The sequence below is a fragment of the Hirundo rustica genome, chromosome 3 (genome assembly GCF_015227805.2).
Source record: "Hirundo rustica isolate bHirRus1 chromosome 3, bHirRus1.pri.v3, whole genome shotgun sequence".
In the NCBI taxonomy this organism is placed as follows: domain Eukaryota; kingdom Metazoa; phylum Chordata; class Aves; order Passeriformes; family Hirundinidae; genus Hirundo; species Hirundo rustica.
Window position 1 is genome coordinate 82,153,072 of NC_053452.1, and position 19,540 is coordinate 82,172,611.

At 38.1% G+C, this 19,540-nt stretch overlaps 1 protein-coding gene across 1 annotated transcript in view; it reads left to right on the plus strand.

Moving 5' to 3' along the window:
- The first annotated feature begins 451 nt into the window (after positions 1-451).
- The window catches only part of IBTK (inhibitor of Bruton tyrosine kinase), a 45,557-nt gene continuing 26,468 nt past the window's right edge, over positions 452-19,540 (plus strand). The window contains exons 1-14 of the mRNA XM_040058154.1: positions 452-475; positions 1,191-1,287; positions 1,608-1,732; positions 4,284-4,394; positions 5,565-5,735; positions 6,906-7,023; positions 8,779-8,959; positions 10,157-10,280; positions 14,170-14,347; positions 15,056-15,230; positions 16,046-16,639; positions 17,995-18,081; positions 19,001-19,083; positions 19,187-19,224. Coding sequence (XP_039914088.1) covers positions 452-475; positions 1,191-1,287; positions 1,608-1,732; positions 4,284-4,394; positions 5,565-5,735; positions 6,906-7,023; positions 8,779-8,959; positions 10,157-10,280; positions 14,170-14,347; positions 15,056-15,230; positions 16,046-16,639; positions 17,995-18,081; positions 19,001-19,083; positions 19,187-19,224 — 2,106 coding nt within the window. The remainder of the gene's footprint in view (positions 476-1,190; positions 1,288-1,607; positions 1,733-4,283; positions 4,395-5,564; positions 5,736-6,905; positions 7,024-8,778; positions 8,960-10,156; positions 10,281-14,169; positions 14,348-15,055; positions 15,231-16,045; positions 16,640-17,994; positions 18,082-19,000; positions 19,084-19,186; positions 19,225-19,540) is intronic.

The window sequence follows — 19,540 nt, forward strand, 5'->3', positions numbered from 1 at the left end:
AACAGTACTACCTCCAGAATCGGCCCCTGGGTTTCTAAACTAGTGTGGATGACAGACTTCTGCTGTGGGCTGGAGGCTGTCTTGGCTTATTCTCAGACTGTATCTAACTACAAGATTTGTCACTCGGCAATTGGAGTTTGTTTTCACAAATTCAGACCATGTGAATATCTCTGCCAGCCTCTGTCTGCTTGTGAATATTTTAAACAACTTTCAAAATATCCAGCTATCTGTTAAATCATAAAAATAGTTCAGTCTTTTCTGTCATATGGTGAATTAATCCCAGTCCCGTTGCACTGGGGTTGTCTTTATAATGTATTATAACGTATTTATAATGTATTATAAACAGAATGTATTCTGTTGTTCTTCTGGGGAATGTTTTTCCAAAGAAAGTTCTATTTCATGTGTTTACCTCTTAAGAGTGGGGTTTTATAAGGTTTCCTTTGTATGAGCCATGACCTCAGGTACACAGGAACAGGTGTGTTGGCCATTAGGTTCTATTTGAGGACATCTGGAGGACATTTTGGGAAGTGATTTATGGCAGTTGACTTCCTTCCTAAAATCAGTACTACTGTAGCAGAACTCTTGTATTGAGAAAATGTTGTTTACGGAGGTTGTCTGTGTCTCACTAAGTTCTAAAAGAACGACCTGTTCATGGTTTGTACCTCTGAAACTTCCTTGGTGCTCTCTTTCCTGGCTGTTTGTGTCCTCTTGCCTTTTCTCAGCAGTGGTGAAACTCTGTTCCTTGATTGTTTTCAAAGTAATAGTAGGTTGGGTTTTTTTTATTTTGTCACTTGTCTAGCTTGTCAACACTGATTCTGTAGAATGCCAGTTTAAGAAAATGCATCCTTTGAAACTGGTAAATTAATTTTCGGTGGATACTTGCCATTCTTGGATGTAAGTGCTTTATCTTCACGTCTGCTTTCTTTGTGTATTGCTGGTTATGGTTTATTACACAGTCAGTGTTGAGACAATAAAACCCATGTTAATATATAAACAAGATGTATATGTGGCAGAACAGGCTTGCAATGTTTTTGGGTTTTGTTAATTTGCTTACAGTTTACTTAATCTGAAGATTTTCTTTTATCAGTATTAATCTTCAATTAAAGCTGTGTTTTGCTCCTTAAAGGCTTGCCTGGTTTACTTCAAGCTGAGCAGTTAAAATGAACTTCAGTTCTTCTCCTCTCTTTCAGCATGGTGTTAGTCTGTATGTTCAGGATAAAGAAGGCTTATCAGCTCTGGATCTTGTGATGAAAGATAGGCCTATCCATGTTGTGTTCAAGAAGACTGGTAAGAAATAAAATAGTCTATTTTGTATTCTGCAATGAGATCTGTTTCATCAATGTATTAATGGATGTACCAGTGTATACAATATTTTCTGGTTTTAATTGGGACTTCATAAATTGTGAGATGCCTGATGCATCTGTACAATATTATTGGAATATTTTGTCATGGTACCTTACTTCTTATATTAATTGGTTTTAAAGTTAAGGTTTAGGTAAAAATATTTCCTCTTCAATTTTTAGATAGAAATAGGAGTTGTTTTTTGAAGTCAATGTGCACAGTACTGGTAAATTTATAAGCTTCAGAGAGGATCTTTTTCATTACAGATCCCACAGAAGTCTACACCTGGGGAAGCAATATAAATTTTACTTTGGGTCACGGTGGTCAGCAGGGTAGACATCATCCTGAATTGGTGGACCTTTTTCCTCGGAATGGCGTGTATATTAAACAGGTATTTTAAAGTATTACGTAGGCATATTTCTTGGTGAGGAGTGTGTAAGGGGGCAAAGGTAACCAAGGAGTTATCAAATGTCATAGATTTCCATGGAAAAGGTAGTTCTTGGTGCCTTCCCTTCTGTCATGGGTTGGCACAGTTTGGTTTTTAGTTAGGAGGAAGGTGGAGTGTTTTTCCCTGTCAGGACCTTGGAATTGCTTTAGAAAGGACAGGGACTGATCAGAAGGTTAGTTGGGATATTGGCATCCGTTTTGACCACTGAGAATGTCAAGTGCAACTTTGGGAAGCACCCGTATAAAAACCCTGATTCCCTGCAGGTGAGTGTGTTCCTTCAAGGCCAGCCATAAGGTAACATCGTGGGCAGCAGAGGAGGGCCTGGCTCAGACCCTGCTGCCCCTGGGCGGCTGGGCCGGGCCCGACCAGGCCTCCGAGGGCTGCTGCCCGCACGGGGAGCGGCCTGGGCCAGCTTGAGCCTCTTTCCCCTGGCTGAGCCCCCTTTCCCTGGCTGCTGGCGAGGGAGAGGGGAGGCTGCAGCTCGGCAGTGCTGGCCACGTGCTTGGGGCCGTGGCAGAGGGGGCCAAGCCATGGCCCGGCTCAAGAACAGCTGGCAGCTGAGAAAGAAAACCTGCAGCTGCAGAACAACTCCGAGCTGAGCCACCCTGAATGAGATCGAGGGGTGGAAAGGAGAACATCCACCAGCCTCCTCCATCAGCACAGCTTTACAGCCCTGCAGCCTGGGACAGAGACTCACATGGCCACTGCAGGCCTGGGCAGATTTAACCCTTTCCTGGCAACATGAAGCTTCCAAGGCCTAACCCTTCCCTGAGAAAGAAAAGAAAGAGACTGAGTCGATGTAGAAAAGACACCGCATGAAGTCAGTGGAGCAAGAGTGAAAGAACTGATCATATGATTGGACAGAGGGATTGAGGAAGTGGACATTTTTAACCGGACTTCTCTGGGGTAGACTATAGAGAAATGGACTGTTTCTTGTAACATCTTAGTGTTGTTTGGGGGAATGCTGGTTCTAATCAAAATTAGGGACTGATATGATTGAGATTTAAGTGAGAATCTCAAAGCTCTTGCTCCTGGGTTAAAAGGAGGTCTCAGCCTTTGAGACAAAGATGATTTTAGAGAGAAAGTGATTTGAAGCCTTCAGCTCCTGGGGTAAACGGAGATCTTTATTTTTTTAAAGATAGGGACAATTTTAGACATAGAAGAAAATCCTTGTTTTGTACTAGAAGAAGCATACTTAAACAGTACCCCAGATACACTTGAGAGGCCTATAAGTATCCAGAGGAAAGGCTGCTGATGGGTGGAACAGCACAATCTGCAAAAATTCCAGACGGTTGCAGATTTGTGACATTGTGAGCCACTAGACTGTTGCAGTCTTGTGGTGTCTCCATAGTATTCTAGAGAGACTCCTCTCCCAAAGTGATGAAAGATTATGTTTAAATGGTGAAACTGATTGAAAATCACGGGTTGTCTCTCTATGTTGTTTTGTAAGAAAGTTTACAGTTTGTAGGGGGAGGGAATAGTGTTTCTGGAGTTTCATTCTGTTCTATTTTTTTTCCCAACTTTCTTTTTTCCATCTTTTTAGTGTGTTAAAAAGTGTAATAAAACTACTTGTTTATTTTTAAGCTTGAGCCTGCTTTGCTTTTTCTCCTAGTCTTTCTCACACAAAAAAAGAGTAAACCCTAAGACCACTACACTAAATTTGGCAACCAAAATTTAATGAACATGAAGCCACTACATTAATTGGTGTTTCCTCCCCGTTATTGAATTAAAACCATTACACCCTCTCTCCCCACCTCCTTACCTCCCTGCAACCCAGTCACCATTACTGAAATTGATTCTCTGTGTTGGTGGGGAGAACAGGGAGTTTGATACGATTTACTTTGGATATATGGCTTGTATATCATTGAATACATTCAGAAGCTCGATACTTCTGTAACTGTTTTGAGCTGCTGACCTCCTGTGCAACTCCAGTACTGAACTGAAGTGGAATAATAAATATGCTTGATACATGTTGAATTAAAATTCATCTTGAGGTTCAAAGCAGCATATGCTGTTAAGCACATTTCATGTAGCAGTACTTTTGTCTCTAATAACTTCTTGTGACTTCAGTTTGAGCATATTTGAAAGTTTAAAGTACAACTTGAACAAACATTCAGGGCAGACAATCTGTGCTGCAGTCTTAATGTGTTTTCTTTGGCATTTCTGAGGCAGCATTGTGGACCTTAAAACTCAGTCTTTTGAGTTTCTCTTAGCCTATGGGGCCATGCTTGATCTTCTTTTAATAAACTGAAACTGTTGATCTCTTCAAGTAGGTTAAGGCAGTACATAATACATTTAAAGCAAGTATTTTACATGTCCTATGATTTTATACCAGTATCTTACTTGTATTTTCATGAACATATCTTTATTAAAGCAGAACTTCTTCACAAAGTACTTTTGTGTACAAAACCCTAAGAGGTGTTTTCAGATTATCCAGGAAAATTAATTTGTCCTATCTTGCCTCTTCCCTGCCTGTTTTTTTCTCTTTTTTCAGGTGGTACTCTGCAAATTCCACTCTGTGTTCCTTTCCCACAAAGGCCAAGTGTATACATGTGGACATGGACAAGGAGGGCGCTTGGGTCATGGTGATGAACAAACATGCTTGGTATGCTGTCTTGTGTTATTTCTTGTAGTCTAGTATAACGTTTCTTTTATTTCTAACAGTAAGTCTACAAAGGGAATTAGAGTTTCTATCAGTGTACTTTCAGAAGGAGTTTGCCATTCATTTTAAACCAAACCCCTTGCTTCCCACTAAGTAACAGAAAAACTTCTCCTTCTTAATAGTTACGTGGCAGAGAGCAGAGGAATGCGCATTCAATTATAGTTTAACTTCAGATAGCTAGGTGCTGTGGTCAAACTTGTGTTATGGCTACGTTGATTTAAAGGCCAGCTGATGCTAGATAAGGGGAAGCAAATGTTCTTTGGCAGTGAAACAGCAGTACAGTTCTGTGAAGCTGTTGTGGCAGGAAGAGGGATGGTAGGGTTGCTTTTTACTAGACTTATGTAACTTAAGTGAAACGTCCCTGGTGTTTTCATTTTGCAATGCGGTTTCATACATTGTTGCAATGCACAAAACTAAAATTTGAGAAGACTAAGACAAAGACAAATCTTACATTTAAGCATCTTATCCTACCTCGTAGTGTGCATTTATCTTGCAGCACAGTAATTTTTAAAAATTTATAATATCAAGTGTCAGGTAGAACTTGATATTCTGTTGCTGAATGCTATAGTGGAGGCTGGAGCTCAAATTTTCTTTGTTTTTTAAGGAAAGTAATACTGTTAAATTAGGATTTTTTTTCAATTTGCTTTTTGAAATTGTGATGTTATGTGGTTGAATAAAGAAGTCATGTTAGAGTGCATGAAGAGTCAAAGATACAGAAATGCTTCTTTATTCTGTGAAATTTCATTAGGATTATCCTGTGTTGGAGTGAGATAGCTTTGGTATTTGTGGTATTTAAAATACCACTTAATAGTTAATATTTGTTCAGTTGTCCTGAAGATGTAGTTCCAATCTAATTTCAGAACATGTGGTCTAAAATTCATCTCCCCTGATAGCAAAGGACATTTCCCTGACAGCATTTCGAAGGAAAGTAATTCATCTTAACTGCACTGGATGTGGTTATGTTAATGAGTGTGTTGTGTGTTCAAATGCATTTTATCTTTATTTCAATATTTGGTCATGACTTTCTGTTGGTGTAACTGTAGTTTCATAGATGGCCTCTGGTTAATAACAAACCAATATGCTTTTATATCAACTTCTTTTCTCCTGATTTAGGTTCCAAGACTTGTGGAAGGCTTAACTGGTCATCAGTGCTCCCAGATAGCTGCAGCTAAGGATCATACTGTTGTCCTAACAGAAGATGGATGTGTTTACACATTTGGTTTGAATACTTTCCATCAATTGGGTATTCTTCCTCCTCCTTCTAATTGCAGTGTTCCTAGACAGGTAAATATAACATCAGTCAAAGCTTAATTGTTTGGTGTTGTTTTGGTTTTTCTTAACAGAAAGTAAAATGTGAAGATTGTAAAAATAACTCCTAAACTTTTTTAGAACAGCAGAGTTTAATGTGAGTTCAGATAAGTCTTGATTTGATGTTATCAGACATCTCGGATCTTATCTGTGTTCTGATAAATGTCTTAGTTTGTAACCTGGACAATACCAAAATATGTAGCGTGAAGTATGATACAAGGTGCAACTGCCAAAACCATTATCTTCCCTCTTCCCCAAATTGTTCTGTAGCTGAAGTATTAATTAAGAATCATGCTCTTAACTCCTTTTGAATCATTGGATGATGGCTCTCAGAGTTTGATCATTATGTCCTGTGCTGGAAGCGCTGGAGTCAGTGGGAAGAGTAGTGACAGGGAAGAGGAGGATATGGACATCAGCAACTTAACTATATAATCTATGCCTAAACTCTAATTTTTTTTTTTTTTTTTTTTTTTTTTTAATTTTTTTTTTTTAATTTTTTTTTTTTTTTTTTTTTTTTTTTTTTTTTTTTTTTTTTTTTTTTATGTGAAGAAGCTTTAACTTCATCTGAAGTAGTACAGCGTGGCACTAAGAGTGTTATGAAATTAAAAAAAAAAAAAAAGGCCAAAATGCAACAGGATAGTGTTTCGGGGTACTATGTGTTCTTCAGTAGTGTAATGACAGTTCTATATCCACAGTATTTGCTTTGATTTTATCATCTTAATCTGGAAAAGTCAAGATAAATGTAAAGTGTGGAATTAGTAGTGTAGTGTTCTGCAATGTGTTTAGGCCGTTAGGACTTGCAAGTTCAAACTTCTAGCTGAAGTTTGCAGCACCTGAGTCTTCTGTGGCTGTGCTATACGTGTCCTGTTGTATCTTGTTCAACATCTTGCATATGAAGACAGCCTAAGGAGACTTGATTCCCGTTCTGATTAGATAATACAAAAAGTTTAGTTCTTTTTGTCATTAGTACAATAGTGCCCCACTTGACAAACTTCTGAAGTAACCTGATTTATTAGACTGTATGTGGATTGATACTAGTGCTTTGTTCTTAACGACTTTAGGAGTTAAAATGTTGTCAGAAGTTTGTACATGTGAAATTCACCTGTTGCTATTTAATATTAAGATGTACTTTGGATTTGTGCTTAGGTTCAGGCAAAAAACCTGAAAGGTAGAATGGTGATTGGAGTGGCTGCAGGCAGATTCCATACTGTGCTATGGACTAAAGAAGCAGTGTATACCATGGGGCTGAATGGCGGCCAACTAGGTAAGGTAGAAGCGTTCTGAAAGTAAAACCCAGCCATTGAAAGATGTTGTTTGTGCTTAACCTGTCATCCGCTTCTTAGAACAGAAGTCTGGGTGAAGATATTTCCTCTCTCTCTTTTTTGTTTTTTAACCAATCTAATGACATTATCCCTTCACACTTCTTTCAAGGAATATTTTTCATTCCGACCAGTTACTTTCACATTTTGAGATGATAGGAGCTAGTCAGATTTAGCTCTCATTTGAACTCTTTACAACTTCTGCCTTCCATGTATCTTGTGTGGTCCTGCAACTGGAGACTTCGAGGAGGCAGAATGTCGGTGTTTGTGTTGGTAATTACTCCAAGGCATGCTTGTCTCCTTCCAGTAATCTGGCTGGCACTGCCTTTAATAAATTATAAACTAGCCTTCAGCTCTCCTGCCTATGTCCTTCTTTCATCAAGCACTGTACACATGCTACTGATAACTTTCCATACTAACTTTTTCTAGTGAAATACTTGCATATATCTAGATTTTTTTCAGCAGTACCATTACCAGAATCTTCAGTTAACTCTATCTTACTCTGAAGTCAAGAAAGAACCATTTAAAAATATATTACCAACTAGTGAACTCGATTTGTTGTATGAATGGGGCATTTCAATTGCTTTTATCTTTTTTAATAAACAGGTATTGTTATACTGGTTTGGATTTGCATTTTTGCAGTTTTGGGTATATGTGCAAACAAAACTTTTAGCTATCTCTGGTACTTAGTCTGCATTGGCTCTGGCCTCAGGTTCCAGCTCTTTTTTGTATTTCTATGTTAAAGTGTCAAAGGTATGTGAAAAAACTTGTCTTTGTCAGAGAAATATCATACTAATGAATAGCTTCCTGTTTGTTTTCCCTTTTTTTTTTAATATACACCCATCATATATGCTTTTTTTGTGATTGCTTGTGTTTTTGGGGTTATTCTGGCTAGCATGTGGCACAGTGCGGTACCATAGAATAACTGAATCTTAAGTGATACTATCTGTGTCAGCTGGGCACCGTGGTAGACCTGTGGTGGTAAACCTTGCCCCATAAGATGTTTGAGCATAGCTCTACATTGTCCTGTGGCAGGGTTTTTTCCAGCTATACAGGAAGCTCTGGTGCTTGTTTCTCGGAATCTGTACCCTGCTCTGCTCTGTGGTCCATGCAAAACAGGATTATGCCATGTAGGAGATTCTTGATGTTAGGTTTCTTGTTACAACAGAGCAGCAATGGCATATTTTTATTTTATTTTTTATTGGTTTTATTTTATTTTTCAGAGATCTTGCATTACAGCTCCAGCCTTTTCTGTTTCCTGTAATTGCTGCCTTCATGCTTACCTGAAGTTACAGTAATTTTTTTGACAAGCTTATTTTTTTGTCTTCCAATGTCTGAAATAATCTGTAGTTTATGCCAGTGTTATGGTATTGCTATGGTATTTCTACTGTCTTGAATTTTCATATGATGATTTTTTTTTTTTTTTTTTTTTTGAATCACCACCACATTAAATAGATTCCCTGTCGAACATACCTTACTTCATTTTTATATATCAGGTCTTGGTTTTCGGTTGTTCGTAATGAACTGTCAAGTAGGTGTGGTGGGTCTCATCCGTCTAAATATTTTGAAGACAAATTATCCAACTACCTGAAAAATCTTTTGGAATTTAAAGGTTCTTCAAAGTAGTGTCATAAAGTATCCCTTAAGTGCACAATATGTGGAATGGCAAATAATTTTTGGGGGTGCTTTGTATTTTCTAGGTTATCTGCTGGATCCTAATGGAGAAAAATGTGTAACTGTACCTCGCCAAGTCTCTGCTCTACACCATAAAGACATCTCTGTGTCCCTGGTCTCTGCAAGTGATGGCGCTACAGTATGTGTTTCTGAAAGAGGAGATATTTATTTACTTGCAGACTATCAGTGCAAAAAGATAGCTTCAAAGTATGTGTTACTTTTCTAATTTGTCGTGAAGAACAATAGGGGAAGATTTCAATGTAGTTGTATACTTGTAAGCTATTTTAAAGATTTTTGTGCATAAAGTACAGAAAATACAGTGGTGCCCTGTTTTCTTCATTGTTGTTCTTTCATATGAAGTAGGGCTATCATTTTTGTTTGTTTGTTCATTTGTGTTTTGGGGTTTTTTTACAAGTGGCTAAGGTCCCACTTGCTGTTTACCAATGATATTTAAAAAGACATTAGGAGGAATTATTTTGTGCCATAATTTTAAAAACATTGAAATGGGTATTTTTTCTTCCTTGGTTACCCTGAATTTGTCTAAGTGCATCTTGGTAGAGACATTGAAGATCTGTTCTATTTATGTTGTTATGATTTTGAGTCAGTAACTTAGGTCTGAATTTCCTAATTAATGTGCAGTAATTAAAATATAGTATATTATAAAGAGTAACTTAGGTTGCAGGGAGGACATTGCAAAATCATCTCGTCCATATGCTTAAAACCAGGTTGTAAAATCTGTTGAAGAAGACTGATTCTTGACTGATGAAAATACCTGATTCTGTTCTCTTTTACTCAGTTTGCAATGACAGATTAAAATAGGCTTTTTTTTGGTTTCATTTTGCCTGGATAACTCCCACCTAGTTTTTCAGCTTTGCTTCAAATTCTAACAGTATTTATTGACATATTATAGCTTAATGATTACCTGATACTTCATGTCTACATGGCTGTAAGTGAAGGTGTTGACACTTGTAGAAACTTAATACCATGTCCTGTGCTCTTATGCTAAGCAACTGAGAAAAGATGAGTATGATTTTGATCAGCTAAAAACCAAGACCTAGCAAACCCCTGAGAAATTACCTGCTGGGATAGGATAAATGTTTTAATACAAACAGCTGAATACATTTTTGTAACGATGAAATTAAAACTCCATCATCTACTGATTTTCACTCATGAAATTTTGTGAAGAACTTACAGATAGACAGTGTGATATAGTTAGAAACAAGCAGAAGTTATAGTCTGCTGTAATAGTAGCAGTAGGATGAAACTAAACATAAGTAATTTGTCAGTATCACTGCCTCAGCTTTATTTTTTTACTGCTTGTCTAAGTGAAAAAGGTAACTGTCATAGAACCAACATTAAGTACACAATAGGGAAATACTAATTTAACCTTTTGTATTCTTTCAGACAGCTGAACCTTAAAAAAGTTCTTGTCAGTGGGGGATATTTGGAATATAAAGTAGATACCCAGCATCTTAAAGAAAATGGGGGTCAAAAGACTTGCATTCTGGCCCTGGATGAAGCTGGAAGAGTAAGTTGACATAATTATAATTATGTAGCAGGCTGCATAGTGATTATAAATATAAGACATGCACGGAAAACCAATTTCACAGAATCATAGAATAATGCTGATCTGGGAGGGACCCATAAGGATCACCAAGTCCAGCTCCTGACCCTAAACAGGACCATCCCCAAGAGTCACACCAGGTGCATTGTCCAAATGCTTCTTAAACTCTTACGGTTGGTGCCGTGACCCCTTCCCTGGGGAACCTGTTGAAGTGCCCAACCACACTCTGGATGAAGAATCTTTGCAGTAAACCTCCCCTGACACAGCTTCAGGCCATTCCCTCAGGTCCTGTCTCTGGTCACCACGGAGAAGAGATCAGTGCCTGCCCTTCCTTGTCCCCTCACAAGGAAGTTGTAACTGCATTGAGGCCTCCCTTCAGTCTCCTCCAGGCTGAACGGACCTGCTGAACAGACCACTTCAGGCTGAGTGACAGCTGCTGCTCACACGGCTTCCCCTCGAGGCCCTTCACCATCTTTGTTGCCCTCCTTTGGGCACTCTAAAAGTTCAATGTCTTTCTTACATTGTGGCACCCAAAACTTCACACAGGACTTGAGGCTGCCCCAGTGCAGAGCAGTAGGGACAATCCTCTCCCTTGCCCGGCTGGTGATGCTATGCCTGATGCCCGCAGGACAGTGTTAGCTCTCCTGGCTGCCAGGGCACTGCTGACTCAGATCCAACTTGCCATCGAGCAGCACCCCCAGATGCTGCTTTTCAGCATCTCATTCCCCAGTCTGTCCATACACCCAGGGCTGGCGTGTTCCAGGTGCAGAATCCGGCACTTTCCCTTGGTGAACTTCATGTGGTTGGTGATTGCCCAGCCTCCCCTTTGTGAAGCTCTCTCTGCAGGGCCTCCCTACCCTGGAGGGAGTCAGCAGCTCCTCCCAGTTTTATATCATCTGTGAACTTGCTCAGTATCTCTTCCAGTCCTGCCTCCAAGTCATTTAAGAAGATGTTGAAGAGCGCAGGGCTGAGGAGCCCTGTGGACCCTCAGCAGTGACAGGCCAGCAGTCTGATGTCACCTCATTCACTATAACCCTTTTTGTTCAACTCATAAGCCAGTTGCTCGCCCTATCCCATGATGTGTTTATCCAGCTGTGTGCTGGACATTTTGTCCAGAAGGATGCTGTGAGATCCAAAAAGATTATGTCGACTGGCTTCCCTTGGTCAGTGAGGTGGGTTACTTTGTCATCAAAGGAAGTCAGGTTGGATAGGCAGGACTTTGCTCTCATGTAGCCATGCCGGCTGTGACCAGTGACTGCATTGTCTTTCAGGTGTCTGTCAACACCTCCCAGAATCATATCCACAGCTTTACCAGGCACTGAAGTGACACTGATATGCCTGTAGTTTCCAGGGTTCTCCTTCTTGTCCTTCTTGAGAATTGGGACAATGTTCATCAGTAGCTGGGAGCTCTCTGGATTTCCAAGACTGCTCAAAAATATTCAGGAGAGGTTTTGGGATGACATCAGCTAGCGCTTTAAGGATTTGTGGATGAATCCCACCAAGCCCCATAGCTTTATAGGGATGCAGTTGGAGCAGCAGATCCCCCACAGTTTCAGGGTTGACTGGGAGTTGGTCATTCTCACAGTCATGGTCCTCCAGCTCAGGGCACTGAGATCCCCTTCTTGAAGAGAGAGGCAAAGAATGTGTTAAACACCTGTGCCTTTTCTGTGTCCCTGTTTGTGAGGTGACCATCCTCACCCTATAATGGGCTGATACTTTTACATTGCCTATTGCCATTAATATATTTGAAAAGCGCTTTTTATTGTTCTTCAGTCAATTTGTTTCTCTAGAGCTGCTGGTGATTTTTTTTATATTGGGGTCATGGGAAGATTACAAAAGTAACATACAGTAGTTTATTTTTAAATTTACAGACACGTCAGTGAAGGTGTAAACTTTGGTTCTGCATACACATTAGTGGTTATATAGTGTATATGGTTTAGGTTCTTTTTGTTGGTGGTTCTTTTTCTTCCCATCTCTTCATCCCACCTTTACACCTATCAGAAGTAGTCTGTGGACTTGAAGTTTTAGAGCCTTTGCTGAAAACAAGGCTGTTTTGTAGATGAAATGTCCCTTTTATTGTCAAAATGTTGCACCTAAACCTGGTGAATCATTTAGTATTTAAGTGTAGATGCTCTGTTGTCTTAGAATTGGAATGCCATGGTGAATTTATTGTTTTCTTCCCTTACTCTTTTTTAAGTACTGGTTTACAGGACCCTACAAAATCACTTTTCATATCTGCTCACTGAGAGATCTCAACCTTCACTGCCATCTAGTGGTGTTTACAAAGAAACTTTACCTACTGAAATGCCTTAAAGAATGCTAAAAACTGAGCTGGTATCTCAAAATAAGTAGCAATATGGTTATTTCCTTTTTTTCTTTGCATTTGGCTGTATTATGTTTTGAGATGATCTTATCTTTTCATTAGGTCATTAGTTGTCTCAGAGATTATCAGCTTCCAATTCAGTATTTGATCATGTGAGGTGTAGCCTCTAGCATCTGTAGTATTGGTAGTGCCCCTTCAATATCTTTGGGACACTGCTTTAGCAGAAGCTGCTTGATCTTCCTGCATCAGAGGAACAATGTCTATGTACATTTCATGTCCTTCCATGTTGAATACTGACAAGTACTGGGATCTTTAGTGTTTTCAGGCATTATAAATTATTGAGTAAGGATGGGATCTTAGCACTTGTGTTTCCTGAATCAGTGCTTCCTGGTCTGGCTTGGTTGCACTTTCTTTAAGGGAGTGCTGTTTAGTGTAGAAAATAAAAGTCACAAGGGGAATCTTGTGTATACATACTTGATTAGAAGACGTAAAGAAGATAGAGCCAGGTTATTTTCAGTAGTGCCCGGAGCCGGTACCAGAGGCAGTGGGCACAAACTGAAATAGAGGAGGCTCTGTCTGAATATTGGGAAGCACGAAGGGTGGTCCAGCACTGCCACGTGTTGCTAATTAAGGTTGTGAAATCGCTGTCCTTGGACATAACTCAGAAGCTGTTTCCTGAGCAGCTGGCTCTGGGTGGTTGTGCTTGAGCAGAGGGTTGGACTAGACAACCTCCAGAGATCCCTTTCAATTTCAGCCATTTTGTGATTCGTAGTGCTCAAGGCAGGGAAAAGAAAATAGGTTATGCAAGTTCTTCTGTCCCCTCCTTATGTCGATGCTAACAGACCTGTGCAGGTCCTTCAGTGGTTGAAAATGAAGGCCTGACTTTAGCACTAGTGGTGCCACATTTGGGCTTTACCTTGCTAAGGGCTGTCTTTCAGACACGTACAGTGTACCTTGTTGGGGTCTTGCTGTGCATGCAGTGCTTCATATTCCTTTTGAAGTTTGTATTTGGTTGTGACCTCCATTCCAAACCTTGATTGGTACAGAGAAATTTGAGATTTTTGTCAAACAATTAACAGGAAGTGGTTTAAATTTCCAGTGTGCTAGCTTTGAATTTTGTCTGATTTATAAGCAAACCAATTGGAAAAATATGTAAATTAAGAACTAGATAAAACTTGTTTATTGACTTGACATCTTTTACTCTCCTTGTCGAGATGTCAGTAAAAGCTGTTCTATAGATGACTGCTGTGAAGATACTTGAGTATTTGGAGAAGCTTTTCAAATGCTCTTCATGAGCAAATGGATCTTGATACCATGATAGATTTTCCCTGTTTTACCTGTGGATTCTAATAGATAGCACCTTACTTGACTCTCGCAACACTTTATCCTAAAATTCTGAAGAATGCCTTTCTCCTTTTATATGCAATTTGGAGATGACATGTTCTTGTGTTTAAAAATGTAGTGTGTAATACGTAACTGCTTTTAAATGATATGAAGATTTTATCTTTCTTTTAAAATTTGATATTATAGGTGTTTTGTTGGAAGTCATCTAATAACTCCATGAAACAGTGTCGTTGGGTGTATGGCCGACAAGTCTTCATGTCTGATGTTGCATTGAATGGGAGTGAAATAATGTTTGTCACATATGATGGTGAAGCCTTTACAGGGAAGTGGCTGGAAGAAGGGAAAAAAAGCTCAGAAAAAAAAGGTTAGCTGTGTTTCTTGGTGGTTTTTAAGCACTTTTAAATCAGTAAAAAAGTTTAATTGAATCTTTACAGTCTCTAACTGTATAATGTGGTGAGTTTGTTTTTTCCTCTGTGACTGACAATTTTTAGCATTGACTGCTACTGTACTCTTTCCTCAGTAGTGCTAGGATTTACCTTGCAGCCTGCAGTTAACCTTTAGGTGGAGATTTCTGCAAAGAAAAGTACTTCTGAAGAATAATAGTAGCACAGTGGTCTAGTGTAATGATCTTGTCACATATTAGATGATGAGTCCTAAGAGAATTGGTATATTGGTATTTAGAAAAAGAAGGAGAATATACTTGCTTGCACTGCTAAGTCTGTGAAACCTATTTCCCAGTCTCTTATCTGGGCACAGTTCAGGGTCTAAAGCAACTTTCGTCTTACTAACTTGGCTCATATTGCTGAAAGTAGGTACTTACAGTTTGTTTTTCTGCAAGGAGCTTACCTGTCTCATACAGGACAAGATTTTAAGTGAAACTGTCAGTTCTCCTCCTATATATTCTGTAAATAAGCAAGCTGAAATTTTCAGTATGGTTTAGCCTTATTCAATTACTCCTTCAACAGACATACAGAAGTCATAGTCTTGCCTTTTTGTTGTATTAGTTGTATTTTAATTTGCAGGATCTTTCTGTGATGTGTGTTCACTTTTTTTTTTTTTTTTTTTTTGTCAGAACTTGTATCAGGCCTTCAGCATCCTTCATGTGATGTGTCTTGTGAACATGATACAACCAGTGTGTATGAAAGAATTCGACTTCAGAAGCTGACTTTTGTCCACCGAGCTGTCAGTATTGCCACTGATCCTAGTGGCTGCAATTTTGCTGTGTTACAGTCAGATCCTAAAACCAGGTATATTTAAGATAACAACAGCTGTAATTTTTCCTTTTTTTGTGTGTGATTGCAATTGAATAGTTGTTTTCCAAACTGTTTTTTAGCTCATACAGAAGTCACAGCAAATACAGTTATCCATGCTGCTCGAAAATAGCACTTTGTTAGTATTTATGTTGAAGTTATCCAAAGGCCTCAGCTTATGTATTTGCATAATAATAGACAGTATTGATGTTTTATCTGAAGTGTTTAAGGCAAGCATTTGCCATGTATTTTCTAACACACTCTGAGTTCTAAATACTGTAGAAATTCACCCCTTCAGTGATCACCAATAATCAGCTTTTAAATAAAAGTGACATGTGAATTTTTGTTTGTTTGGAAATAAATGTATAAAGTAAAATAAATAAACAGAATACTAGACCGTGTTTCTTATACTCCCATAATAGTTTCCAACATTTTGATAAATAGCTAAACATTAGCTTTTTTCCCTCATTGCTTTAGTTTGTAATAAGAAATAACAGCAAGCATTTCTGTGTTTTCATGTTGGAAAAATGAGATGAAGATAAGATAGTTATGATAATACTGGTACAGTATAAAGGTAAAATACTACATTTGATATACTGAAGCTAGACAGCTCTTATTTATATAGTTTAATTGCTTAAATACCATATTATTAGTTATTTTTGTAAAGAACAGGGCAAGAAATGTTGAGCAGTGCAGCAGTGTAAGAAAAAACCCAAAGAAACCAATTGTAAACATCGTTATCCTCTTCATACTATATAAAATGTGATGAAGGTTGTAAATAGTGTTTGATTATGGATTTAATTTTGTTCTAGTCTCTATGAAATTCCAAGTGTGTCACTATCAAGTTTTGGAACGGATTTTGGCAAACTGTTAGATGAAACAGATGAAATGGACAGTATCCATGATGTGACTTTTCAGATTGGCACAAGAATGTACCCCGTGCACAAATACATCTTGGCCGTACGCTCTGACTTCTTCAAGAAGCTCTTTGTTTCCTGTGACAACCAACTAGACACTCCAGACATCTACCGTAAAGATGAAGATGCTGTTGGATGTGATCTCTATGTAATTGAGAAGGTTCATCCAGATCTGTTTGCATACCTTCTGCAGTTCATATACACTGATACTTGTGATCTTTTGACTCATGGTTATAAGCCAAAAATCTCATATAAAGAAAAATCAGATGAATATCAAGATACTTTAATTTCTAATCTCAGCAAAATGAGCTTTGATGAAAATGTCAATGGGAAGTCTGCATTTGAGATTTATAGAAATAATCAAGTGGAAGTTATAAATGAAAAACAGAAGAGCAAATCTAAAAAAGGCAAAACTGGTGATGAAGCTAACCTCATTAAAATGTTGCAAAGTGCAGCAAAGAAGTTTGGGCTCAGCAATTTAAGTGGAAGGTAGGTGAAAGGAAATGCATTTATATTTTGATGAGCTCTCCAAGGACGTTTTTTTATGTAAGGTAAGGTGATCTAACTTTAGTTGTTATGACAGTAGTGGAAATTAAGACACTGATGTTAGAATAGAAGCTAGAGGAAGGTGGTGAGGGGATGCTACTTGGGAACTGACTGGGCTTATTTCCAGTACGTATAGGAGTTTCAGGTTAGTGGCTGGTGAGCTATTCCATCACTGTTTGGGCATCACTTGTTTTGTACCTGCTCATTCTCTTAGCATTATTATTATTTTCCATTCTTTTTCTACCCTATTAAAACTGTCTGTCTCAACCCAGGAATTTTACTATTTTTTCCCCAGTTCTCTCCCCCATCCCACTGGTGGGTGGTGAGGGCAGAGTGAATGAGTAACTGTGTGGTCTTTAGCCAGACAAGTTAAACTGTGACAGGATCCTCTAAGGCATGAGCTCTTTGGGATTTGATATCTGATATAAATCATCTGACTTTCCAGAAAGGCCGTCATAAAACATCAATACTTGTTATGTTAGAGACAGCTGATCTAACTGAGTTTTGGGCTGTATAATTTCTATACTGTGGTCTGTAGTCTAGCAGTTTTTTCACAGACTTCAAATGTGATTAGTATAAAACACCACAAAGCAAATTTAAATTCTTGTTCAACTGACGTAATTTTTATCTTACATAGTGAAACAAATGGAATTGAAATAAACGTCTCTCCAGAACTGCATTAATCTGTTTGGGGTCTTTCTCCTTCAAAAAAAAGCTCAAAAGAGGGAAATGAGCTTTTTCAGGGCAGTGCTCTTCACTGTACTTCTTGCATGCACTGCCAAGATGTGAAGCTGCTGCTAAGACTGAGTTCCTAAGCAACATTTCCACTTTGCCTTTAAAGATGTATTACTTTGCAATCCACCAGCAGCACTCCTGTGTCTTTACCATCCCATTCACAAGCCTCCTTGATGAATTATGATGCTATAAAAGAGCCTATTCTGAAACTTGCATCTCTTCCCAACCACTGTCTTTGCTCAGTTTGTTGACTGGTAGTGATATGTATTTAACTTCTAGTTTTTTGACCCTGTAGTATTGAACTTTGGCCTTAACTATATGGTATAGGTTTCATCTAAGATAATGAATACATATCTAAGATGTGGAAAGAATGTCAGTTACATTTTACATCTGCCTTGAAGACTTTTCAAGTAACAACTGGCCTGCCCTTTCTGTTGTATGATGATTCATTTTCATAGTCACAATATGAGCCCACTGAAGTACTGTTACTTTGTGATACTGTTCTTAATGGTTTGAACTGTATACTAATTGTATTGCTTATTCCTAATGTTACTAATTTGCAGGTTGGATGGAGTCAGGTTAGAAAATGGGAAAATTAACGTTGTCAACAAGAAGAATGGGAACAAACCGAAGTTAAATCAGAAGAAATGGTAATTTTTTAAAATCAAGTTTCCCCTACTCCACCATTTTTCTCTTATGTCATCCCTTTACCTGTTTAGTAAGGGCTAAGGTTGATCCAGCTGCATTTTAACTTCTGGTGTGCAATTGTCTCTATCACAGCAACTCAGATTTGAATGTTCTCTCTAGATGCTTATAGATTTGATCTGTAGATCTGTAAATTAGTAATTGGGGTTAGATTATATGTGGCATATCTTTGTTTCTTTTACTGTACCCTAACGTGTTCTGTGGATTAAGTGTCATAAAATGCTAATGCTAGGGGGAATGTTATGGGTAATCCAGTCAAAAGCAATTTGACTTCTGTAAATCTGCTTTCTGTGACAATAAGACTGCATGGATTGGAAATAAGCAAATGCATAGTATGTTTTCTAAGCTGCTTTTAGCAAAGTGATGTTTGGTTTTTAATTCCGTTGATGTGATCAAGTTACTTATACCCGAAGTCCTGAATAGTCTATTTATATAGGAGAAGGAACATTGCATGAAAATGACTTTTTCACAGAATTTGGGTTCATTCTTAAAATGTATCATCTAGGCCTTTGGTACCTCCGGATATTGAAGAAATAGGTAACTTAGCATAGACCATTTTAGATTGACTGAAATTAGCCACAATTCATTTATTTAATCATAGTATTTTGCAAATGTTAATCAACTGAGTTTTAAAATAAATATTTCAGATGGAATTTTTAAAGCTTAACTTGGGACAGAAAAATTCTTGCTGGAAAGTATTGTGTCTATTATTTTGGGTACATGTTCTGTGGTATTAATGAAGTTAGGTGTGTTTTATTTCAAAGCATAAATTCTAGCTTGCTAAAGTTAGCATTTATTTGTAGAGTTTACAACTTGTAGCTCTTCTGAATAGTCACAGTTCTGATGCTATTAAATATCTTCTAGTTCATACCTCTGCGATGTGACCCTGAAATCTTTAGATGGAAAGGAATTCCCATGTCATAAGTGTGTACTTTGTGCAAGACTTGGTATGTGTGTGGATTTTTTATATATATTTATATAACATAAGTTATATTGTCTTTTTTAACTGTCATTTTATTGCATCTTGAACTGAAATGCCTTTCTTTACAGATTATTTTCACAGCATGTTAAGCAGCTCATGGACTGAGGTAAGTTTGCCAAAACCATGTGTGGTGGCATGGGTTTTTTTTGCATCAAATAAGTGACAGCTTTTCAGGTTTTCCTATAGTAACATATCCTAAATACTAGGGAAAAGGAAGGGTTGGATTCTTTGATTCTGTTTGCAAGAAGAAAACCCCACATGCCACATTTTTGGTTACTCTGTATTTGTACTATTGAGATTGTGTATTAAATGAGAGTAATAAATGTAATACCGTATATTGAAGGAAATTACTGCTTTTGTTTTAAGGGGTTTAGTTTGAACTAGTTCATGGATTTGTGAAAAACACTGACTGGAGGGTTCTT